Below are 25,833 nucleotides of genomic sequence, written 5' to 3' on the forward strand. Positions count from 1 at the left end.
TCCAGAGATGACATACCAGTTCATACCAATACACGTGACATATTATATTTAGTTACTTGTGGCATGGCAGTTTCAGATAACGTGTCTGGTATTCTAATATGCTCCTCTCATCTGAAGAGAAAAAATAACCCGGTCCAAAAGGACAATTTCTGCATTCACAAGAAGCAGAAGTGCTTCATGCATATGATTAGTGCTTTTCCTGGGATGTGCATATCCACCTCTTCTCTGAGGGCTCCTGTTCAGACTATTTCTTATGTCATGCACTAATTACTTGCCTGAGAGCACTGTAGTATAGGTAGTTTAATTATCAAATAGTAAAGCCAGAAAGAACACACATAGTCAGTCTCCTTTGTCTATAATTCCTCAGAAATTATGTCTTAATTTGAAAACAGGTACAGTTGGTAACTATTTTCCTGATTTGACCCTAGAGTGAAAACAACAAACAGAGAACACGAAAAATAGGGAAGAACTGAAATGATTCAGAGGAATTTGCTCCAGAACAAGTCCTGTAATGGACCTGTGCTATGGAGTGTCATTAAAATGAGTGATTTGGGAGAGCAGAGGCTGCTCTGGGCCTCTCTGAACAGGCAGAAGCACTGACTGACAAACACAGCATCTGACACTTCTCACCTCAGCAGCACTGGCAGCTCCAGGAGGGCCCCTTCATCCTTCCCCAGCTGTCCATTCCAACCTGCACTGCCTCCCCTCCTCTCCCAGCTGTTCAGACCCCATTATTTATGAAGCCAGACAAAGAATCAGATGAGAAGTATTTTTAATTCAAACCAGTACACATATGTTTTTTAGCACAGTCCAAACAGACAGTTGTGTCAACACAACTGAAGGGGTGATGCAGGGACAAGATCAAGCAGCCAGGGATGAAGCAGGGGAAGGGCACATAGAGAGGGCAGAATCTCTGCCTGCCAACCGTGCCCACAAGGAAAACACAAAGTTTCAACTTCACACAGTCAATTACAGCTACATGAAGTGACAGTATAATCCTGCCAGTCATCCATCAGTTTACAGTCACTTTGCATAGATAAAATGATGAAGAAAGAGGCTAAGGAGATCCAAGATTTGAAGTAAGTAGTTCCAAGCTAAGTGTTTTTGGAGAGTATGGCCCCTCACCATGCCAACAGGCCGTGGTCTGCCAGGCAAAAAGTGCTGCTGGCCTTACCACCACACTCTGCCCCAGCCACCTACAGCCTTTGGCTGACTGCAAAGTGCAATCCTTCTGCCTGCTTGCCTGAGGCAGCTCACTTGGTCTGCCACTCTTCAGCACAGTCATGTCTCAAGAGGTCTAAGTCAACTCCAGAGCTTAAGAAGCTGTGACTTCTACAAGGAGAACTCTGGGTGAGATAAAGCATCAGAGACCAGAAGACTCGGTCAGTTGTGCTGCACAAGTCCTACACAGCAAAAGAAACCACATTTTTGCCCATTACTCTCTGGCAAGCAGGCAATGTGGAAGTCTCATGTGTGAGAGCATATTTGTATGGCATCAACAGGCTGTTTAATAGCTTTCTGCATTCAAATGCTATTCAAGGAGTGTCCAGTTCTGCTTTGCAAATTTGAAATGCATTGTGGTTTTTACATTACAGTGTTTGGATCTTTAAAACTCGGGGGTTACACCAATATGTGCCTCCTCCATTGGGAGGAAGGCAGTGGTCCAGTTTCTCCCCTGATCTTTATAATTTGTGGTATGAAATACTGCTAAGTGGAGGCCTAAGACACTTGGGTTCTTTGTTCTGGTGTATGTTGGTCAGTGTATTGTGACCTTGACCAGAGCATCTGACTGCTCCTGCAAGTCACTGCACTGAACACAAGGCACCACTGTGAGCTGGGGAGAGGCAAACACTGAAGTTACGAGAATTTTTATGGTAAGTTTTCCTCCATTTAGCTATTTTCTGTGCCTCCTGGTGTGTGTTGTCAAGCAGCTTGATGCACAGTGCAATTAGGAGAGCAGTAGGTTCCACAGCATATTTGTATGCATGGATCTGTTCACATTTTCCAGCTATAATGGCATTTCCTTTCAACAAAAATAACAAAGCTGTTGATTATCGAGTTAGAGTGCAAGCTTTCTGTTGGTAAATATGTTTCTCCTACTTTCTTCAGAGTACAAAAACAAACGTGACCTTTATAGTCTCAAAACTTTTGTATTAAAAAAATCAATCAATCAACCAATCAATCACTAATTACAACAGTTTGCATGGAATACTTTCAAGCATATGTGGGAAGAACATATTTCTTAACTGGCAACATTCAATCTTAGTTTGAAGTTGCCTCCTCCTGCTAAAAAGAAAGGGAACTGAGCCAATTAAATTATACACCAGGGAAGAGTCTCGAGGAGGGAGAGAAGATAATTAAGAAGAGTGGTGCATTGTATACAGCTATGGAAGAAATAATTTGGGAACCAACCCAAATTAACACATACTTATCAGAGGCAGTTGTTTTATGCTTGTTAATTTGCAGCTGCATTGCTCTGATGATACTACTGAGAGGAAAGAAGCCACTCCAGATTGCTGTGGCATGAAACATCATTAAACACATATTTAAACAGGTTTCTGAGGATTTTGCCAATGCCAAGGAAGTTTTGAAGTGTTGAATTGCTCTAATAAATACTTGTGCAAGAATTAGAACTGGGAGAAAGAGACACAACCAGAGCATTTACATATCCCACTAACTCCCAAGAGTTTTGGGCTGTCAACCCAAACAGGGAAGTTTATGGAACTAATAGTTACTCATTTTCTCAGCTAGTCTTAATTGATTCCACTTAAATGACTTAATTGCAGCTAAGCTTATTTGTGCCACCTGAATGTGCATCCCAACACACAAATCAGATGATCTAAATAATTAGCCAAAACATTAAATTGTAGATGCCCTCCTTGCTCTACCAGGAATTCTAAATCACTCAGAAAACACAGTAACTGTGTAACATCCCCACCTGATGAGCTCTTGCTTTTCAATTCACAACAAACATTAATTTTAGTCCCTTTGTAACAACAGAGAACTGATTTGTAATACTTTCAAAGCAGATGGAAAGCTTCATCTTCCAGCCAGATGGACAGTCTTGGAAATGATCTCAGTCCTTTCTGTGCTTTCCATAAAAAAGAGGTAACTACCAGCAGAAGGTGGTTGATGCGTGCAAGCAAAATGTGTCACCTGGGAATTGAATTTGGAAAACTCCAGATGCCTTTGATCTTGCCCAACACTAAGTACTCCCATATCTGTGGCTCTGCTGAAGGCCCAGGTGTGTTTTTACAGCAAGGCAGCTCTTTCATTACAGACACGGGGGCACGGAGGAATTGCTGCTGCTCCCCTCCAGGCACTGAGCTGGCCCCAGTACAGCCCTCCAGCTGGGGACTGAGTACTCAGTGAGCAGACAAAGCAATGAAGGTTTTACTACAGGGGTGCTACTGTTGCTTATCTTGCAGGGGGAGAGCATATCCTCTTGCAATAATAATGGCTGGAAAATATCTGACTTTGCTGCATTTGGAAAAGACAAATTTAATGCATCCATTCACTAAGGGCTGAGCTGCAAATGAAATTCTCACTTTAGCCTGTGATTTCACCTAAAACTAAGGAGGTGATAGATGCTCAAAATTACATTCCTCACTAAGTGCTTTGGAGCATACTGATTGATACTTCTGGAATTTATAAGAGGGTTTGTCCCACAAAACCCCAAATGGATGAGATCAATAGAACAGGAAGGGTGGTCACTGCTTAAGGTCAGCCCGTTATTCACTCAGACTTCTCATGTGATCTCATGGTCAAGTGACCACAGGAATGCAGGGTTTGCTGCCCATCCATAAACAGAGAAAAAGTCCTTTTCTGATTCAACAGGGTGATGCATGGCAAGGATAAATGAGCTGAAGACTGAGACAGTTATGTAACACATTAAAGAGGACTCATATGATCACCTTGGATCAGCCACTTCTATCTCTCTGGAAGCACAGGATCAGTACTCACAGTATTCACAGAATTGCCAGGCTTCTGTTTTAAGTGACAAAACCTCAGATTCCATCATTTATAAAGTAGCAACAGTTGCATCCCCGTTGCCTGGAAGATGATATACAGGAATGGATTTGGCACAGCTGAGATTTCTGGCAGATTTGTATCACAGGATATTTTAGAGATTTTACAGGCTGTCACCATAAAATCACAGCAGTCTGTTACTGAGACAGTGGTATTTTGGGGAACGAGCACAGAAGGCTTCAGAAAGACAAGATGGGGAGTATTGCTAGGGGAGAATGTTCAACCTCTTCTCCTGCAACAGAATCAAACCTCCTTTCCTTGCTGGCTCCAAAATGAGAAGGTACCAACAGCTGGAGATGTAGGGGGGAGCAGGGCATCCCTCTCCTCCCAAAGCTCCTGCCTGTGGACTGCCACTAAAGGCAAGTCTGCAGGTATCCACAGGTATCCCTTCCCAGCTTCCTTCCTTCCAAACCGGCACAGAACATTCAGTCCAGGGGGAGAACAAGCAAATGTTGCTCCTGAAGTAATTACCAAACTCTAGACTTCCCATTCCACTGGGAATTACAGATGTGCTCAGGTAGGTCACAGCTGTGCTTTTCAGGCTCCATCAGAAGAGTTTTTGTTCTGTAAGGCACAGAGTTCTGCATCTGTTGCTCTGAAAGCAGTCACCTTTCAGCACAAAGAGGTCTCTGCATTTCATTTGGGAAGCAAATGCCTGCTGCTGTGTTTCTGCACACAGCAACAGCTGAAAGCCAGGATTCGACCCACCACATGAAACTCACTGTGATTAACTGTTGCTTTTGAACTTTCCTAATAAGGATTTAACATCTCCAGCTCCCACCTCCCCCCCCCCAAAAAAAAACAACCCAGGTATTTTAATAAGATGGAAAAAGAAAGGGAAGCAAAACAAGAAGTGTTTTATGTTCACAGATATCTCACATTACATCTGCAACAAATACTGTATGGGCTAAATGGCAAAACCAAAAGAAAAATGAGACTGACCTTGAGATGTTTCATTATGATTTCATTGCTTCTAGTGGTTTTATTGGGTTTTACCACTAGGCTATTAAAAACATGTGGAAAGTATACAGAACTAAGTCAAACTGAGCATTTTTAATCATAATCTTCCATCTTTTTTTCCATTGAAATACTTTAAATATTTATTTAATATTTAATGAGATTTCTTGAAAACAAACTTAAAGCACAGAGATTTGGGTAGTCTACACTGCTAGTTTAATCAGAAAATATATTATCTTTGCTTTAGAATAAATCATCCAGTCTTCCTGATTTTTTTTAATAGAAGAAAGCATTTCTCTGACATGAAATCCTTCCTAACCAAATATCTGGGGAAGGAGGAATCAGGATGGACAGGAGGGTGTCAGTCCACCACTGTGGTTGGATCAAGCAGGAAGGGCTTTGAGTTTCCTCCCACTGCTGCATTGGAATTAAACAGACCACAAAGAAGAGGAAAGATGTAGAGTGCTCAAAGTTATCAAAGTTAATTTTAATCCTGTATAAAAGATATATCTTAGGATTTTTTTAAAGCTAACTTTTGTGATGACTGTCGACAAATACACAATTATATCCCAAGTAATAAAAGTATAAGTTTCATTAATTTCTTGTATGCAACTAGAAATGAGAATACTGAAAATCAATTTTTATCAGAAATGAATTTTTATCAGAAGCAACATTCTCAGCAGTATCATAATCATATGCTAAAAACAGATTCTGGAACTTTCATGGGGAAAACTTGAGATAGCCTGTACAACTGTGCATTAAAACAGTCTTTGCCTGATTCAAAACCATTTAAAGAGGGACTTTATTGATGGACTGTTTAATGTCCTTGGATACTACTGAAGAATTTTTATGGAAATACTTTGTATACTGGATTATTAGAACACATTTATCATCCATTGCCTACACATATATCTCACAGCTGGCTGACTTCACAATAGCAGCATGAATCAGAGCTACAGGGCACACCAATATTTTCCTCACTTAAGGAAATGGAGTTCTTCAGGGAATTTACTCACTGTTCTTGTATTAGCAACATAATAAACCAATTACAATGACCTCCATAAATTAATCCCATCAGAAAAAGAAATATCTTGAAAAAACAAGGCTAAATTCATATTATATAAAACTCTATATATGTTTAAGTCTTGGGGACATCTATTCCCAAACCTGGGAGGCAAAACTCACCAATATTAGAGTATAATGAAATCAATTACAGGATATTGGACTATATCATAGAAGCTTTCCAAGAGATGGCTTCCCATCAAAAAAGACTATTTGTAAAGTATTTTATTATTAAATAAGAATAAATTTGCTTAGTTTTTTTGTAAGCAAAATCTGTAAAAAAGTTAGTGTGCTCAGTCAACACGGTGACAAGCAGCCTAACAAGCTACACTCTTACTGATCATTAGGAAACACAGTCAAGCGAGAACGATCAAAAAGTTTTGATCGGCCCCCTCCTGCCTCCCAGCTCTGTGTGGATCACTGGGAAGCAGAAAAAATGGCAGTGGGGTCTCTGGAAGGAGGATACTTCCCATTCTCATCCACTTCGTTAATGCAGGTCCATAGCCTTCCTCCTGGATGTACCTAACACCTGCTACTCAGGTCCTCAGCCTGCTCAGGACAAGTCCCCTCTATCCATCTTGCACAGCAGCAGAACAGGGGGTTTGTAGCACAGAGGTCTCAGGAGCAACCCTGCCAGCCCAGCTCCTCAGCACCTGCAGGAATTGGAGGATCCTTTCCCCACCTGCCCTTTTAATGTACAATCCTGCAGGATTTATGAGCCAAGAGCTCTGATGGCCAAGAGCCCCTAGCGAGGGATGCAGCTGCCAGCCCCAGGGAGCAGACCCACAGGGACACTGTCCCACTGCAGGGACACTGTCCCACTGGCAGGGACTCTGTCCTGCTGCCAGAGACACTGTCCCACTTCAGGGACACTGTCCCACTGCCAGGGACTCTGTCCTGCTGCCCGGGCTGCAGTTGGTTCCTCAGGAGCTGCTGCCACTCCCACAAGGGAGGCCTTTGTAGCCTTGCTCTGCCCCGCCACATCCCCATTCATATTTCATCCAAAGTTTTCCTTTGGAGGTTTCTTTAATTTTATTTTTTTATTTTCACAGAACCACAGATTCATGGAATGGTTTGGGTTGGAAGGGGAACTTGAAGATCATCCAGTTCCAACCTACCTGCCATGGGCAGGGACACCTTCCACTAGACCAAGTTGTTCCAAGCCCCATTGTTCCCTTGAACACTTCCAGGGATGGGGCATCCACAACTTCTCTGGGCAACCTGGGCCAGTGCCTCACAGTAAAGAATTACTTCCTAATACCTAATCTAAACCTACTCTCTTTCAATATGAACCCACCCCACCTTGTCCTGTCATTATACGCTCTTGCAGTCTTGCCCCATCTTTCCTAATTAAAAAAAAAAACAACTTTTAAACTAATTTTCTCCTCAGAAAAATATATACATACTGCATAAAGCACTTCTTTTTCATTAAATATAACACTTAGACCCCAACCACCACAACGCGGTGTGTGAGGCCCTCGAGGCAGAGCAGGACCCCCCTCACCACACCACAGAGTCACTTCAGCCCCCGCCCCTCACCTGCCTCCCGCCCTGCCCACATGGCCGCTGGTGTGCCCACAACTCACCCCTCCTGCCAGCCGAGGCTGGAGACAAGCGGGATCATGGTGTTCCTTCCAGAGGGGCTCACAGGGACGCCCTCTTGGCATCGGGAGAGCCGCGGCCTTGTGCCACCTCCCTCCCCAGAGAGGAACGGCCGTGGCCAGGGCCGCTCCTCCCTCACAGCCGGCGGGATGGCGCCCGCTCCTCTAGGGGACTTTTTTTGCCCCTTTGGGACAGCAGGAGGAGCCCTCCAGTAGTGTGAACGTGGAAAGCAGAGGAAAATGGGCTCCTGGGATCCAGTCTGACCCCCAGCCCCTCACAGCACCCAGGGGAGGCAAAGGGCATAACGCTGTATAGGGAGATAATACCTCTGGGGAAGAAACAGCTCTCCTGGGCCTTTCTTCCCAGAAACACCCAAATAACAAGCCATGGGGTTCCCCGAGGGGAGCCGTGTGGGGCAGGAGTGAGGAGAGGGCAGGAGTGGGCAGGGAGCAGGTGCTGGGTGCCCCATTCCTCGTGAGGGAATGGCCATGGGGCAAGGATCCCCAAGGAAGGGGATGAGGGGGGGGATGGCTGGCCATGGGGTGAGGATCCCAAAGAAAGGGATGGGAGGGAGGATGGCTGGCCATGGGGTGAGGATCCCAAAGGAACAGGGATGAGGGGCAGGATGGCTGTAGAATGGCCCATCCACATGGAGACACAGATGGGCTACATGCCCACCGTCTGAAATAAAAGCTCATTATCCAGGGGCTATTTTTGGCACCCGATTAGTTCTTTCTAGCTCACATGCTGCATTTGTACTCCTGTTGCTGTGAAAAATTGTAGCTTGAAAAAATCCCATTTCCCCGTTTTGTGCAGTATCCTCTGTAATGAGGAAACATGGTTTTTAAAAGCAAAAAAGCAAATAAACTCCTCCATACAGACCATGCGGCCTGTGCAAATGCATACTTAGGGATAAAGTTGCCAACTGAATGTTTTAGACTTCGAGTTTTCACTATTTATACATCTATCTCAGCTTTAAAATCTTTCTATTTTCCCAAATCCAAGCAATTCACAGGAAGAAAGTTACATGAGAACAACATTCGTGTTACCTCTTTGTGGCCTAAGAAAATTCCAGTTTCCCAACTCTCATTTTCACTAAAGAAAATAATAAAATTAGAGCCTGTTCATGGGTCCTGCTCCACCCAAGGCTGGACCTTTGGATTAAGGCTACCACCCACAGTCAAAAAATTATGTGGGCTTAGTCCCATGGAGTTCTGACTATTTCTCAACATCTCTCATCAAGCTTCTTACTCCTTTAAAAGAAATAAACTACCATTTTGGTTTGACAGTATTATGTCCAACATCATAGGTGCTAATGATATCAGGTAAGTGAGGAATCAGGCCTGTGGTTCTCCCTCATCAATCTCTTACACAGCAATCAAAATACATTCCTCTCGTGGGGTTTTAGGCTTTTACTGGGAAAGAAGGGTGTCTTTTTTTTTTTTTTTCTGCTGGAAAACATTGTCCTATTTAAAGGACAGCATGCTTTTTTTTTTTTAAATAAACTTGGATAAGGGTTTCCTACCTCTGCCTGGTCTACATGATACATTCCTTCAGCTGTAGGTGGGTCTCCTTTGGCAAAGGCTGCTGCTTGCTAAAGAAGCTTAACAGTGTATGTATCATTCTGACATTTTGGGCCTGAGCTACAGGTGCTAAAATGCACCTTCACCCTGCATTCAGTGCATCAGACTCTCAAGGGATTCAAAGGAAGTCTGAGGCACCTGACTCTTCACAGGAGCACAGTGTAAGGGACAGAAGTTTAAAGATAATACAACAGTTCTCCATAAAACTGTATAAATCTGCATATTCTCAGCTTGTTCAGGAGTTTAATCAATTGCTCTGTTTCACCAAAGACTAACAAAACTTCCACTGGTGTTTGCTGGAGATAGCTAGTTGACTTGAGCTACTTCTGTAAACATTTTATGTAGAAATCTATCCCAGCAGTCAAGAAGGCCATTTTATTGCTCAGCTGTATAGCTGCTGTTCAAAAATATGGGGGTTTGCAGTTTTTAGGGCCAAGCTCTTATTTTTTTCAGGAAGAAATCTTTCCTTCTATGATTGATGATTGTGTTGAATTGTCTAAGGTAGGAAACAGCTTGAAATTACTGTCATGTGCTATGGGAACCAAAGGGAGAGTGTGGAACTAGATCTCCAGCAGGAAAACAGCTGGTAAAAAATTAAGCCAACTGTGTTTCCAAGTAAATCCTGGAATGCAGTGTACAAAACAACATGTGTTCAATCAGAAATCCTCAAAAGAAAAGACCATTTCCTCATGCAGATTAACTGCCTCAGATGAAGGACATTATAATCAACTAAGAAACTAGTACCTCCATGGGTCTTCTTTTCCTTGGTTTCCTTATTTTCCATGACTCCAACAGGAGCTGAAAGTACTTGACATCATAAAATAGGTGAGGCTTTGAGTACAACACCAGGCACTGTCTCAAGACTTGAACTAAACAAATTTCTCTTGACACTTAACAGTTTTCTCCTAAGACAGCCCATGCTCACTTATCTCTTTTACATCACTAGTCTCACTCCTGACTCTCAATGAGAATAAGATACACTGTGTAAAAAATTCAACCACATGTATTACACTTCACACTGTCACTCCATACCTTTAGAGACATTCACACAACTGCCACACGGGCATACAAGAGCAAACAGAGACTTTAGCAAAGCTCTGGAAGGCAGACATACAGATTTTATATATATATATATTCACAAGAGCAATAGTTTTATCTTAAAACCTTTCTAAAACAGGAATATACTGCAGGCTTTGGCAGTAGAGATAAAATATTTTGGGATCCAGCCTTATTTTGTTTTTCTCATCCAAATATACACATTTTTATAATAGAGGAGTAGTTGCATCCAGAATTATTAGTGTTGCTTGATGACCAAAATGCCTCATACACTGCTCCACACATGAAACTACTGAAAATATTCATCTTGCCTGATCAGCAACAGCTTCTTTGGGGTGGAGGAAAAGAAGCTTATACATGGTTCACTTAAAATGCAGCGACAAAAATGGCATTTGAAGGCATGTGTTGAAAACAGCCCCATATTACAGATGGAAACAGTGAAGGGAGAGAAACAGAAGAAACAAAAGCCAGCTTTTGTGAGTTCCCAAGCAATCCCTTATGATCCTGGGTCTTGTATAAGATGATTTGGAAGCTTTGGAAAGGCATTCAGGGTCTTTCCCTGAATAAGGCACTGTAACACACTGTCTTCCATGAGCCTGGCTCAGTGCCACGACAGTTTCTGCATAATTCATTGCACGTTCTGCTAAGTGTTCTCTGTATATCTATATAGATATATACACATAGACATATATGTAAGTTTCCATATGTTTTCCTGCAAAACAGAAAAATAAAATAAATTACATAATGCAATACAGAATTCAGAGTAAGATAAACTTAGTACCTGCTAACATGTCACACGTGTCCTAAACTAAACCAGAGATACACTGATTTTGAAGTTATATGTAGTCTAAGTCTGCAGATATAAATTATTTCTTCCCTCACAAAGTTTTCATACAGCCCGGCCTCGAGGTCTGGTGTTTGACTTTCCAAGTAGCTTCTGCCCTTTCCAAGCCCCATCATCTTTTAAGCGTATTAGCACTATTCCTAGCAATTCCTTGTGTCACTCTCCGTGACAAAATGTTGATTAGGAAGAAAGCTAATTCTCTTTTTCCACTCTTAAAGGTTAAATCTCCAGAAGTAAAGAGTAGTCCTGAATCTCATCACCTTTGAATATAAGATGCTTAAGAGATACATTAGGCAGATAGCTATTCTTATGAAAAAATGCATATTCTTCAAACGTTATTCTCCCTTCATCTTTTCTTCTGCAGTTGAATATAAGAGATTCAACTAGAAAGACTATTCTTTCCATAAGAAATATACCAAGTATAGCATTATTTTCCCACTCCAAGTGGTCAGTGATTTAAGTACTGCTTGAGACAGGTTGTAATCTTAATGCCGTGTTCAACAGACAGTGGGTCTAATCTTACTTTAATTTGCATAATTTTTTTAATCCATTTTCAGCTCACATGGTCTTCTGCATCAGTAAGTTTTCTGGTTTGTTCTTTGTTTTCCTTTTGAGCTACCTGCTTAAAAGTTATCATGAAATACCTTTTCATTTTTTTGTTATCCAAATTAGTAAACAAGGATGTTCATATTTAACTGTTGTGCCTGCTGTGGCTATAAGCAGAAGCCACTATGAACAGCCCACTGCCTCTGCTAAAACACAGATATATACTGACTGTTTCATTTTACAAAATAATGTATTTTCAAACCTTCTTGATTTGCAATTCACAGTCATGTTTTAGTGGAAGTCTTTGAGTCCAGGGCTCAATCACCCTTGTTATGCTTTAATCATATGTGTAAATTGGACTTATTTGCACGAAAGTCTGAGAATTGGATCCTTGAACTACAGTTGTTACCTCTCACATGGTGTGATTGTGTGAGTTCACATTTTATCTCAGTTCTTCTTCCTCTTCCTCATCTTCCATTTCCTCTTCTGAATCATCCTTATTCTTTGAACTGTTGCTGAATTCAAGGTTCCCTTCAATATCCAGTACCTGTAAGTGCTTTAGGTTTTGGAAGGTACTTTCTTTCAGTGCTCCAACTGCAATCTTATTAAACCTGTAAACAAACAAAAGTGCCCTTCTGTTAAAATAAACCCATTTTTTATATCCAACACAGAAATGAGGAGATTTGGAGGAAGCCATTCTGCAGAGTTCCTCTAACTTTCCACTGATCCAAGTTACTCTGTCTTTACACTGACCCACAACAGTGCTCTAGAAGTGCTGGCTCCTCTGGATGGGGGAAGGAAACAAAATCATTATATATTCCTCCCCCACAAATTCTTTCTCTTGCTATTCTGCTTCCTCCTTCCCAAAGAGGAAAGTCATCTGCTCCATAGCCCACATTTCAAAATGTAGCTTGATTTTTCATGAGATTCTCTGTCACTCCTTGATACCTTAATTCTTCACCCACAAAACTCAAAATATTGGTACCAAGTATTCCTTAGAAAAAAAGCAACATGCAGTAATTTTTCAGCTGTTATTTGTGTTCCCAGGAATACAAATAAACTAATCTGCAGTTTAAGAACCTCTCACATTTACTGCTTGGTCTGTGACTTGTGAACATGCTTAAAATTATATTCTGTCTAATATTCCATATGTATGTTATTGTTTCCCAGTGATTAATAGTCTCCCATTAAAAAATACAACTTAGCTTGGGTGGAGTTGCCTCCTAAATATGTTAGCAAAACTGTTTTGCAAATTCCTTTCTTCTTTATATAGAAATATAGAATGTGGTATGTGGTTTCTGGTTCGCATCCAAGCATTCACTAAAATCTCATAAATGTGAGCAGCTGAATAGACAGACTGCTCTAATTTACACCAGACTTTGTAATTTTATTTGCCTGGTATGGAATCATTCATCCAAAAAGGTATGCTCCAGAGTATTCAGAACTACAGGGCAGTTTAGTTGCATACAGACAAAATAAGACCATATTTAGTCTTGTGCAGACTGAGCTTTTTGAACACATCTACTGGATCAGCTTAATCAAATATTCCATAGGGATTCATAAGTTACTTCTAATAAATATTTTCAATAATATGCCATCAGTTTAAAACTGAATATATTACTGGGACAGATTCTTGCTTCACTTCTTGTGGTATAAAGCTCTGCTTAAACCAGTTACATTACTGTGAGTTTACATTACATGTAAAAAAGGTCAGTATCTGTCACCTATAAAAAAAAAATCCTCATCCAACTGACAGAGTGAGAAAAAAACCAGCAAAGCTTCTAATCTTAGTTACCTAACTGTCAGAGTTGTAACTGGCCACTTGTTTCTGACAAAACTATCAAGGGAATGTGCACAACTTCAACATTAGTCACACACCCTCACCGGAGGGGGATTTTGTCAAAATCCAGGGCCAACAGGCACAGGCAAAGCTGCGCTCCTAGAAGTGGACTGTAAACTTCTGGCTCACAGTTGAATATTGGAATATGACACAATATTAAACATTAATTTCCCAGAATTACTAACATGCCAATCTATTCTAATAAGCACAGAAAAGACAAGGTCTCTGAACAGAAAGAGCTTATTGTGTGTATCCATGTTTTTCCTGAGCAGATGAACATAGTTTCCTCACACATTACTATAAAACAAAGTTGCTCATTTAGAAAGTTAGCATTTTAAACACTTCCTAAAATGTAAGCAATTATAAAGTGGACAAGGAAGAAAACTAATCTGGTGTGCTTAAGTGGAAACTTGACCTTACCTGAGGTAAATCCCCTTTATTTTGGGTGTGGATTCAAAAGCATGCTCTGAAACCGTGGTGATCTTGTTGTTCTGGAGATACAGATATTCCAGAGATTCCGGCAGGCCCAGTGGGATGGATGTCAGCTGGTTGCCAGCCATGTCTAGTGACTGCAAGGAAGAGACAACCAGGGGTCAAATAAATAACTAAATTTAAATATTAGAAACAATCCAGAAGATATTTAAGTTTGAATTGATATTTATTAGAGCATAAACTAATTTAATCTGCCTCTAATTTGCATCTAGGTAAGTGTGGCCAAGACAATTCTACTCTCTTACACTGCTATTTAGCATCCTGATTTCACATCAGACATCATGCTGGTTTGTTTTGGAGCTCCAACATTTCTTTATCTCTGTCCCCAGGCTTTAAGTAAATTAAAAACAGGCTGGGTTTGAGATATGCCTGAGAATCCCTTGGATGCTGCTACTGCAAACACTTCCCTGGCTAAGGTTAGGGACTAGGTACAGCTACACATAAAAACATCTGGAAATATTCTAACATGGAGGGAGACATCAGGACTAAAGGTCGTTATCACTCCTCTGTTTAATTTTATGCAAGAGAATGGATCAATAGCAGTGTTTTGTTATCCTGTATTGCAGCATTTTCATAGCACCAAGCTGACACACACTAGTTACACACTATTCAAAGCTACACTTCTGCAAACAACATGATTCCAGTGTTTTTATTCCCCACATAATGCCAGTCTGGCAAACAATTATCATGGAATCATAGAATCCTTTAGGTTGGAAAAAAGCTTTAAGATCATTGAGTCCAACTGTTAGCCCAGCACTGCCAAGTGCATTATGTAAAAGTCTTGCTTTGCAGTTGCAGAAAGTCTCCAGTGATTTCCATGGAAACAGTGAGGACTAAAGCCTTTACTAAGTACCTGCACCATCAGGATCTTATGTGCTGGTTATCAGTCAAATGCACTCCAGTGCACCAACTCAGAAACCACTTGCACAGTTAAGCCCTTAATGATAAAAAATATTCAACTATAATTATAATGGAAACAAGTAACCAAGAGTAATACTGTTCCAAAGAAAAGCACCAGCCAAAAATGCACCATGAGCCCCACAGAATTTTAAGTGTGTGCTATTATCTGAACCTTGTTTGATGTGAATGGGGTTTGCTGTGGGGTAGGTCCAACTGCAGGGCCAGTGTTTGATTCTCCAACATGTCACTTTGGCTTGACACTGAGGAGTGACAAGGGAGTGACAGTAGAATAAAAGTGCCACGAAGTCGCTGGAATGGGCCCTACAAGAATGAAAGCTTATTCCAGCCAAGTCAAGCTGCCTAACAGGTCTCGTGACCCAATTTTGTTTGAAAATAAAACAACCTACATTTTTATTAAGGTACTGCAGAAAAACAATCCAAGCAGCTGTAATTCTCAACAGCATCTTCCTTCCAGACTACTTTCCATGTTAGGTGTATTTGCATGCACACACACACACACACATACATAAGTGAGGCATCAAACAAAGGCAAAGTGTATTATTAAACCATGGATCAAATCTGCAGCTGATGCAAACCAACAGCTCTGCAGATACTGTTGCTGCATTGCTGATTCATATTAACTGAAAAACAAGCTGTTGTTTAGTTCCAGAAACAACAGAAAGGGAAATGTTCACACAGATTAACGTTTGGATTGTCTGAACACACACTGGGGCCAGTGTGACATATGCTCCATTTCCCTTATCCCTGATCTGCTCTGAGATGTGCACTCTTTGCCTGCACAGTGCCCATATGAACCCGCAGTGGCTGCCCTATGACAAAGGTAATACCTTTCACTGCAGGAAAGGGGCTGTTGCCTAAAGGGAAATGCAGACAAATCCTTCAGCCAGTGTAACATTTGTGAAAGGTCATCTTGCACAGCACAAATCTGATTGTTCCAGCCTGCCTTATGGTTTGTGTTTAACTTTCTCCAACAATTAAGCAAATGAGAAGACTGCTGATTGAATCCAGACCTCCTAGCTGCTATCCAGGTGCCTTAGCCAGCTGAGCTGCTAAATCCTACAGCTTGGCCTGTCTGACCATAAGCTGATGTGGGGGCTTTGAGAATTAAGAGTGTTTTTGTTTATGCATTCCTTCCTCCTGCTGTCTCTGTTCAGAGCTGATTTTAAATCTTTTGGGAGACAAGCTATTTGAAAGGCCTAATTTCAGTCTTAATGACAACATTCACTAATGTTTATCTGAAAATATAGGACACTGCTAGGGTTCAGAAACAAAGCTATCTTTACATTTCCCAGAATTAGCAGTACATGGTGGGCCAATGCCCTGGCCAGCAGTGGGAGGTACCCACCTCTGGCACAACAGCACATCATTTCTGTCTAGAAACAGAGTGTAGAAACATTTCTATCTAGAAACAGCTCTTACAATGCAAACCCAGAACATGAGGACCAAGCACATCTAGTACTGGTGTTATGCAGTTTGGCTTAGGCAGACAGACAAGGACATCAGCATCACTACAACAATTAGAGAAGGTGGTGTTTCTACCTGGAGACTGCTGAGTTCTCTCCAAGCTCTTGAATAAATTGAATTTACTTTCAGTTTATTGTTGCTCAAATACAGTTCCCGCAGTTTTGTCATGCCAGACAAAGTCCCTTTTGGGATGATGCTTATCTCGTTTTCCTTCAGCTTCAGGACCTGCAAGTTCTTTGGAAAGCCAAAGGGGACTGTGTGGAGATTGTTTCCAGAAAGATCCAAGGACTTTAGTTGCCTCAGCTTACGGAAGGCCTCCCGATGGATCTGGGGACTTTTGAGCTTGTTGTAGCTGAGGTTCAGCTCCTCAAGGAAGTAAGTGGTAGCAAAGTCATTCCTGTTGATCTCAGAGATCTGGTTATGAAGGATCATAAGTGTTTTCACACGCCGGGGCAGCCCACTGGGAATCCTTTCCAGCATGTTGTTGTACAGGTGGACAGTGTGCAGCTTTTTTAAGCCCTGGAAGGCTAATGGGTGAATCCCTCGGGCTTTTAATTTGTTATTGTGGAGCAGAAGGTACTCCAGGTTCTTAATTTGGGTTAACACATCTCTGTCAATCACCTTAATTGCATTCTTCTCCAGGTGGAGGAGGACGATGTTTCGAGGTAAACCACTTGGGATTTGTGAGAGGTTATTGCTGGACAAATCCAGGTATTCAAGACTGGACAATTTCCTTGGGAAAGAAGGAAAGAAAACATTCTCCATTTAGATTTGGCAAGGTGAAATGATAACCAACTTCCCCTAGGATTTTACAGTCTTTGCTTTAGAGTCTTTTTACCCAGGACAGCTCCCACTACTGACTGCCCTTTTTGTCTCATGGTGTGACTGCTGTGCACAGCAAAACAGGGAGCTCCTGTACTGCCATTAGGGATTCAGACTAGGCACTGCCATTGTTCCCCAGCCACACCAGCCAGAGGACCTGCCACAGTCCACAGACATCCAAACTGCCACTGGGCTGAGTTTTGCAGTCACTGTTCTCTCATTTGACACCACAGATAGCAACACATGAGCAAGTTCAGTGAAGAAAGACCATGAGGAAGGTGCCACAGGAGTGCCATCAGAGCACAGAATTTAGGTCTTGGTTTCACAGAAACAAAGCCTGAGCAGGAGTAATTTCTGTCTCTCTGAAAGGATATACTGAAACTGAAAAGCAGGTCTGCTTTTTAGATGATATGTTCCTCTTATGAAAAGCAGAAATGCTAACTCAGTGTCCTGGGCTAAGGTAGTGAACTTCTCCTGACCCTCCAGCATTATGGAAGTGAGTTAGGACTAGAGCTGCTTTGTGTAAGCTACTGAATCTGGATTCCATGGTCTCAGTTGAAGCTAAATTAAATCCTCAGTTCAACCACTTATACCAACTGGATGTGGATCAGTGGTGTTATATGCCAGGACTGAGGAATCCTGGATTCCCTGTATTTCAAGTCACTGTCTCAGTTCAAAGATTCAATCTCATGGCACTACATAACCCACTGCAGGGGACTAGGAAGTGTTCAGGAAATGTGAGACCTAATGAATTACAGAAATCACTTACTGCTTACTACACTGCTATTCACAGCTATCCAAGCATTCTCTGAATGAACAAATAGACTCTTTGGGTAAAGAACTTCATTGCTGCAATTTGTAAGGTTTCCCCAGCTTGGGAACTTCTTAACAGAGATTATATGTCCAACATGACCTGGAGGTGGACTCAAAACAGATATAGTGAACTACTAAGGGAGGTTTCTGGGAATGGGAAATGGAAAGGGAAAGCACAGTTTGATACATTTTCATGTCTGGAGACCAGGAAAGTGTACAGAACTAAATTATGGGCAGGACCAATTATGTGGTCTGGATTTTCAGGTAAAACAAGCAGAGAAATAACTGTTAACTTTTCAAGTGCTAAGTCCTAGGCTAAATTTAGGACATCCAAAGGCTATTTCTGTTACACCAGTTTGTAGCAAAGCTTTTGCAGCCATCTGGCTATTGAGCAGCACCACTGCATCCCTGCCTGCTCCAGTCCCCTGCACTGGGGTGCATCTGGGCCAGGTGAATTCACAGCTCTGTGTCTCTGGCTGCTTTCAAGTCACCTTCACAGAAACTCAGAAGTGGCTTTAGCAAAGATGAAGGTCTGGCCTTAACTTCCAGTGAACTGCCCTAGAAACTGGAAAGTCCAAAGCAACCTCAGTTTTGACTGGTTTGGAAGAACAGAGACTGGCTGCCAACATTGTTCTAGGTGACTTTACCCAGAGGGCACTTAGTACCTGGTGTGACTGGCACTGGAGCAGTCAGGGGGTGGCACAGGCTGATTTCAGTGTTGTGTCTTTTGTATAAAACTATTCTGCAACTACTCACTCAGACCTCTGCTTTTGATGGCAGCATCTAAGATTTAGCAGTGAAATGCACATCATACAGCTTTTAATAAATTTGATTTTTATGATGTCCTTTGTTCAGTAGGTGTTTGACTGTACCACAGGAGGCACAGACAGAGGTACAAACTGCACAGCTCAGTCTCACCAGAAAGTTTCATTGTCCATTCCTTCATTAGACAAGTAGTTGTTCTGTAAGTACAGCTCCCGCAGACCTGTGAGTTCACTGAAGGCTCCTTTGGGAATCTTCTCCAGCTTGTTGCTCTAGAGCACAAAGCACATTACTTGGCATTAATCAACTCAGGACATTCAGGTTCTGTTCAGCTAACACAGCAATTAACCTTCAAAAGGGCTAGATATAAGATATTTCAGGGGGCATTATAATCCCACTGAAGAAATAAATACAAATACTAGGCTGCAATAATACAAACTATTTTTATTGATTCCCCATGGAACCTTTGGGCTAAGAAGGCAGAATTTGCCCTGTGCCTCCCAGACAGTTTTATTTTGCATTCATAGTCTTCTACCTATGTGCAATGTATACTGTAATTTAGGCAGCCACCTCTGGAGTTTGCTCAGAATTTCTAAGTCTTGTAAGACAGATTTCACCATAAAGAAGAATTAGGCTGGAAGCTGGGAATCAGCCATCCTTCCAGCATTAATGTCATACCCAGAGGTACAGTTCCTGTGTTTAATTACTCCCATGGCCTTAGTGTGGCTTTGGAGTAGCCAGCAGGCAGAAACAAATGAAATATAAAACTAAATGCCACTTAGAAATTCCAGTGATTTAAAGGATCAGACTGGTTGCCTTTACTGCTCTTCAAGCTGGAGAAGCATTTCTCTAGAAGACTTTAACAGGAATTAGTGGTGAAACCTTCAAAGGAAAAGAGAGTTGGGAGGTAGCAGAGAACTGCCTAAGTGCAGGGGCTGATAACAGACTCCAGGCTAACATGTCCAAGGAGCTGTCAGCACTCGGAGCAGGCGGATCCAGGGCTCCCCACTGCTGCAGCTCTGCCATTGTTACAGGGCTGGGATCTCCAGCACAGACAGGATGAAGCCTTTTTATCAAAATCAGATGACATGGAATTAAAAATGCTGGAGAGTAGTTAATACCACAACTTCTGCTATTGCACTGTTGCTGGAGAAGCTGTAGTAGTAGAGAATCACTGATCCAAACTGTGTTGTCGGAATTGCCAGGTCAGTAGCAAACAGGAGTCACTGATGGGAAACAGTGTCTGTGTGAAAGGAGTTAGTGAGCAAAGCCAGGACATGGGGGGTAAGCAGCTTCAGGAAAAACAGCACTGGTGGCAAACTTAACAGGGAGGCCAGTCTCTGGATGGCCATGGAGAATGACCCACCTTCTTGCTCTACTATGTATTAATATCATTACATGCAGGGAAGAGACCAGCAATGCAACCACACAGGCATTTGCAATACATTACCCTGAAAACACAGAAAAGCATTTCTGTCCCCTGTGAGCATCCTGGTGTTTTGCAAAAACACACTGTTACTCATGGACAACAAAGCAAGGACATGGGAGACAGCAACTGTTAAGGATATAGCAGAGGAGACTGAAAATGGGCCTGGGGATGTTTCCAAGTGCACTGGAATGGCTTGGCTGTGTGGGCTGAATCCCACACAACACAGCACTTTGTCACAACCCTAAAGGAACACAAAACTTTGTTGTCATTACCTGTAAGTGTAATTTATACAGTGCTGGAGGGAGATTCTTTGGAACATACTTCAAGAAATTGCTGGACATGATGAGTATCTCCACATTAGCAGAGCCATTGAACATGTTATCAGGTAACCCAGCATCTGAAAGTTTGTTGTTATGAAGATACACAGATCTATTGGAAGGAGATAAAAGATGAAGTTCAACAGATAGTGAGATCTGGAGGGTTTTTTTCTGCAACAAAGCTGTTTAAAACTAAATTTCAATCTTTGCTTCTTTCCTTGAGTTAATTGGATCTGTTTTTAAAATGTGCCCTTTAATTTAGCAAGGATAGATGCAACACCAAATGGTTGGTCCCAACACTCTCTGAAATTTAGGTCTATTCAAAACCCAAACCTGCACATGAATACAATTTTCAGTTTCTCTCCTACTCCTAGAACTCAGAAAGAGAAAAGATACTGACAGAAAGACAGCAGATTTAGTCTGGAAGAATTTTGTTTTTTAATAAGCCTTTGGGATTGAGAGAAACAGGGTTTCTTATTTCCCTTTGCTCTTCTTACTTTAAATCTTTAATATTCACAGAAGAGTTTTTCCAATCAGGTTTTCAAAAATTGATTAATTGTTTCTTATATACAGCTTTCAATTCTGTACAAAACAACAGACCCCTATGAGGTTATTCTTGCTTTTCACTGGCTCAACTAAATTAATTCATTTGACTTCTTTTTACTGACTTTGATTCCCTCTCCCTTTCCTGTGTTTACCCCAAGATGCAGCAGGCAGCTAAATTTGCAGAGACAGGTTAAAACTGCAAAAGAGCACAGTATCAAAGTGGGCTTTTTCAACTTGTTTTTGGATTCTCCACCAGTTGCAGAAAACTTGGCAACATCCTGTTGGAAGGAAGGAAAGGCTCAGTATGGAAATACAATTGTGTGATCACACACTCCAGGGAGTTCAGAGCCACACTGGAAATATTGTTTACCCTGCATGGTCAGCTGTACTTTTAGCTCACAAATATTTGCCTTTCTGAAAACCTTGCTTTCCAAATCGTCACTCTGAGACCATGAACTCTGCTGGGGGCAAATAAAACAACTGAAGCAACCGTGTTAGGATTTTATATCAGCAATCTTGGAAATCAGTGAGTTCCTATTCTGATTAAAATTAGTGTTGGTATAGGAGAGTGTGAAAATCACTTCAGAAGAGTCAGTAATTTCAATATGAAATCAAAACACAGCAGCTTCTGCACCTCAGAGTAAGGAAGAAAACATGTATAAATGTAGTTTCTTTCATCATGAGATATTGCCAGAAATCTGTGAGTGACTCAGCCTTTTCAGGTTCCAAGAGCCCAGGAGACAAAAGGCCCAGTAAGTGCAGAGGAGCTTCAGGTCCCAAAGAGTTCAGTGGGAATGGAGAGTTCTTCAGTTCATCACAAGATTGGACTGCAGGGGCTCAGCTGGGTCAGCTGCTATTAACTGCTTCCAAACTTGGCTGCATAAATTGCTCCCAACAGAGTCTGGAAGGTCTTTGCAGGATTTGGATGCTGCAGTGTCCATACAGATTACCCAGAACCCCTTTGGAAAAGCCCCTGTCTCCCAGGAGGGGGTCTGTGTGCATCTGAGTTTGGGGTGGGCCAATGTGCTGCACTGGATCCAGCTGAGCAAATCCCAACCTGAAACCAGCAGAGACTTTGACACCAGGTCTGAGGGAATGAGCCACTTCTGAAGGTGCTGAAGGGCTAAGCTTTCCTGGAATTGAGTTATACTCACCTGTACTGAGTACTGCACTCTCCACCCCATTTTATTCTTAAAAATTAATGGGGTCTAATAAAACCAGAGATTTCTAAACATTAATCTCCATTTTGAGAAACTGAAGCTGTTCTTTTCAATTCTTAACTGACACACAAATGAAAAGGGGACAATTTAATTTTATATATGCAAAAGTGTCTGGCAGCCAGTAAAAGCCCTTGGAATGTGTTTGTTTAAGAGATTATTTGATCTTTCATGCTGGGAATAATAAACAGCCAACTTCTCTCCAAAAAACACAAGTGAGCAATAACATGGTTTAGCCAGATAGTTTCTTATCACCCACCAGTTGTATCCAAGCAGTGGCAGAACACTGTTGTTTTACTTCCCTGTCCCTTACCTCAGTTTTGGTTTCTGTCCAAATGTGAGCCCATATATCTTAGTGAGATAATTGGCTGCAAAATCTGCACTGATCAAGGCATTTGGTAGGAATTTCGGAGCCACTGTTAGCTGGAAAAGAAATATGCAGGGGAATTCAAATTAAATGCAACAAGTTTTAACCAAGTACTAGACAAGCAGTAAAACATTTGCAAATTTATCTTCTCTAAATGGGCAAAAATAAATTAAACTGAATGTGGATTGCATGAAGGAAAACAAATTGTCCCCACTCACTAATCTCTCCAGGAAGGAGACAGACTTTTGCTCTAAGATATGAGAATGTTTGTTTTGGTTGGAAGAGTCCTGTCTCTTTTTGGTGGAAGAAATCAAGAGATTGTTATTCAGAGAGCAAACACTTTGCTTATTATTGTTCCTAATTCCTCAGTTTGCTGTGCCAAGAAACTCCAGCCCACCTCACAGTGACCTACTGCTTACTCTCTTCTGAAAGGATGTTATGGAGGGTGACTGTCATTTCATGTATCTGTGCCATTGCATCCATTTACAGGGATCTCTGCAATTTAGGATCCAGGTTCCCAAAGAACAGGAATGCTGGGTTATCAAAAGGGACTTCAAAGCAAAAACCTACTGTACAGTGATACTTTGTTCAATAAAAAGTGATGTATCAGAAAATACAGAAAGGTTCTGTCTCCAAAACTTAATAGTTGACAACAGGTATAGGATTGAATATGTTTGCTCTTGGTCTCTTGCTGTTTTTATCAGGGATTTTGAAAAATAACACTAGAAACATGTGCACCTGAACAAACTGGTGGAGTGAAGAGCACTGATCAAAATAAGCTCAGTTTTACAGAGCAACAGCCAGGTTCACTGAGTGGCTGTTAAAAGCAAAGTTATTCACCAGGAAACCAGGAATACAGGTTACAATCCAGGCTGGAGGAAAGTTTTCTGGGAAGCATGAACCCATAGATTTTTGCATGAAGATTAAGCCCTTGGGAGAGAAATTAGTAATACAGTGGTGTAACAGAGAGTCCTTGAGCACAGAAGCAGAAGGCACTGAGTTGCAGTGGGCAGGTGCAGTCCCTGTGGTTACAGGTGTTCATTGCTGAGACCACCCAGTATTTTATGTACACTCTGGAGGGCTATGGAGAGAACTTTTCTGGTGAGATACTGAATTTATTGCCATCTAAAGCTTTGAGATCAGGATAGGAAACTGGGATGATGAAATCTGCCTTCCAGCTTGAGGTTCATGGGATCTGTAAAGCTTCGTCCTCACAGCTCTGTTGTGTGAAACAGAGCCTGGTCCTTTCAGCCAGCAAGGCACAGCAAGACTTATACGAGGAGAAAACATATTTTTCAAATTTTTATTACCATAAAACTTCAATTGGTTATGAATGATAGTGTAAAACCAAAAACATTTAAAATATGAACACTGTGTGAGAGAACAGACACTTCATTGGAGAACTGCCTAACCCAAGCCTTAAACTATGTATTTATCTAAAGGGTGTCTACACCCATCTAGTGTGTCAAGTGTGCATTGATGAACTACAGCCATGAACTTCCAATTTGCTGGACTCATAAAACAGTCCTTTTTTTAAAAAAGATGAAAGTATGTTATTTACTGTTCTTCATTTTCAGCTGTCCTGAAATCTCCATCCTTAGCCTGTCTTAATTGTTTAATGGTCACAAACACAGGAAAGACCTTTCCCACAAATCACACTCCTGTCAGTATTCCCAGATGTATGTAAGCAGTGGAATTAGGCATTCTGCATATTACTGCAGTTGCCACAGTACTGCTCTTGGCTTTATGGCAATCTCTTGTCTCCTGATGTGGGAGATGTGGTACCAGGGAACTGGATAAAGGCACTCATCTCTGACTAGGAAGGTCTGACAGTGCCTCAAATAAGTCTCTACTGTGACATAATAATATTGAGAATTCAGACACAGGAAACAAGACTTAATCATTTTCATACAGGGTGGCACATTAAAGCTTTTCTCCAGAAACATGGTCAGTTAGGTCATAACTTTTATACAGAACAAAGGGCATGGCTCAGACATGTGGAATGAGAGACATCAGAACCACAAGAAAGAGGAAAGAGAAAGAGAAGTTCCATCCAGAAAGAGTTTTCACTTGCTCAGGACTTTGCTTTGGCATTTCAGCACTTGGTCATGAGACTGATTCCACTGGTTGACTGCTTGAAGGATTAATGCTGGATTGTTATAAGTATTAGCAACAATGAGGTTGACTGAATAGCTTTGTCCAGTTTATTGCCTAACAACCTGACTTTCTCCAGCTGCAATTTCCTTGCAGCTTTACTGCTGGACCTTCCTTTCCATATGGCAGAGAGTGTTTTATCCACTGTTAACTAATGAATTCAGAAGGTTAATACAAAAGTTTTGAAACAGGTTTTCTTGCTTAGATCAAGCTTTGATATAAACAGAAGTACTGGATCCAGGTGAATCCCATATCACTTTGGGGATACGAGGAAATGCAAAACCTTCTGTCACCAACTTACAGTAAATCATGACAGCTCAGGACCTGGTCTACAGTTTGGTGAAATAATTTCTTTACTGTGCATACTATATGAGAGATACAAAATATGAGAATGGGGTGAAAAATTAGAAAGGAAACTACAGCATCCCTTCTTTCCTTGAAGTACTTGGCACTCATAACCCACAGAAGGCTTTCAGTCTATTACATTTCTTTTCTCTGACCATCTGTGCCAGTTTAATGAAAGTTGATTTAGCTCCATCTGATGGGATCACAATGGAAGATAAACATGCATTAAGATAATCCATAAAACAAGGAGCAAACTACCAGCAAATCCCTGCTCTCCTCCAGACACCGCAGTAACTTGATCCACAGTGTTTCCTGCAGTTTGAAGCCAATCTGGTTTGTCCTGGCTTGGGATTTATATAGAAATGTGTTATTTTTGTGGGTCCACAACTTCTCACTATAACTGCTTCTGACATTCGCTGATGTTGGCACTTTCTTTTGGGACTCTTTTTTTCTCTGCCATAGAGCCAGAAAAACCAAACACTTTGTTTTGTCGCACAGGGAAAATCGGAGTGCAAGGTTCTGGAATATTACTCACAGCCTGGCTTGTTCCCTTTTATGGGGTTATTAACTGCCAAGATTGTTACATGGAAATGGTGCTTGAAAGAGAGAAAAGAACACAATGTTACTGTACTAAGGAATGGGTTCTATTCTCAATCACTCCATAT

The 25,833-nt window shown here is 41.5% G+C and overlaps 1 protein-coding gene across 2 annotated transcripts in view; it reads right to left on the reverse strand.

Moving 5' to 3' along the window:
- Positions 1-755: 755 nt before the first annotated feature.
- Positions 756-25,833, reverse strand: part of PODN (podocan) — a 34,081-nt gene continuing 9,003 nt past the window's right edge. For both annotated transcript variants that reach the window (XM_064665200.1, XM_064665201.1), the window contains exons 5-11: positions 22,616-22,725; positions 20,495-20,651; positions 18,950-19,065; positions 16,472-17,129; positions 13,940-14,088; positions 12,089-12,290; positions 756-11,001 (exon numbers count right to left, since the gene is read on the reverse strand). In XM_064665200.1, coding sequence (XP_064521270.1) covers positions 12,122-12,290; positions 13,940-14,088; positions 16,472-17,129; positions 18,950-19,065; positions 20,495-20,651; positions 22,616-22,725 — 1,359 coding nt within the window. In that variant the 3' untranslated portion in view covers positions 756-11,001; positions 12,089-12,121. The remainder of the gene's footprint in view (positions 11,002-12,088; positions 12,291-13,939; positions 14,089-16,471; positions 17,130-18,949; positions 19,066-20,494; positions 20,652-22,615; positions 22,726-25,833) is intronic.

The sequence above is a fragment of the Pseudopipra pipra genome, chromosome 9, assembly GCF_036250125.1.
Source record: "Pseudopipra pipra isolate bDixPip1 chromosome 9, bDixPip1.hap1, whole genome shotgun sequence".
Classification (NCBI taxonomy): Eukaryota; Metazoa; Chordata; class Aves; order Passeriformes; family Pipridae; genus Pseudopipra; species Pseudopipra pipra.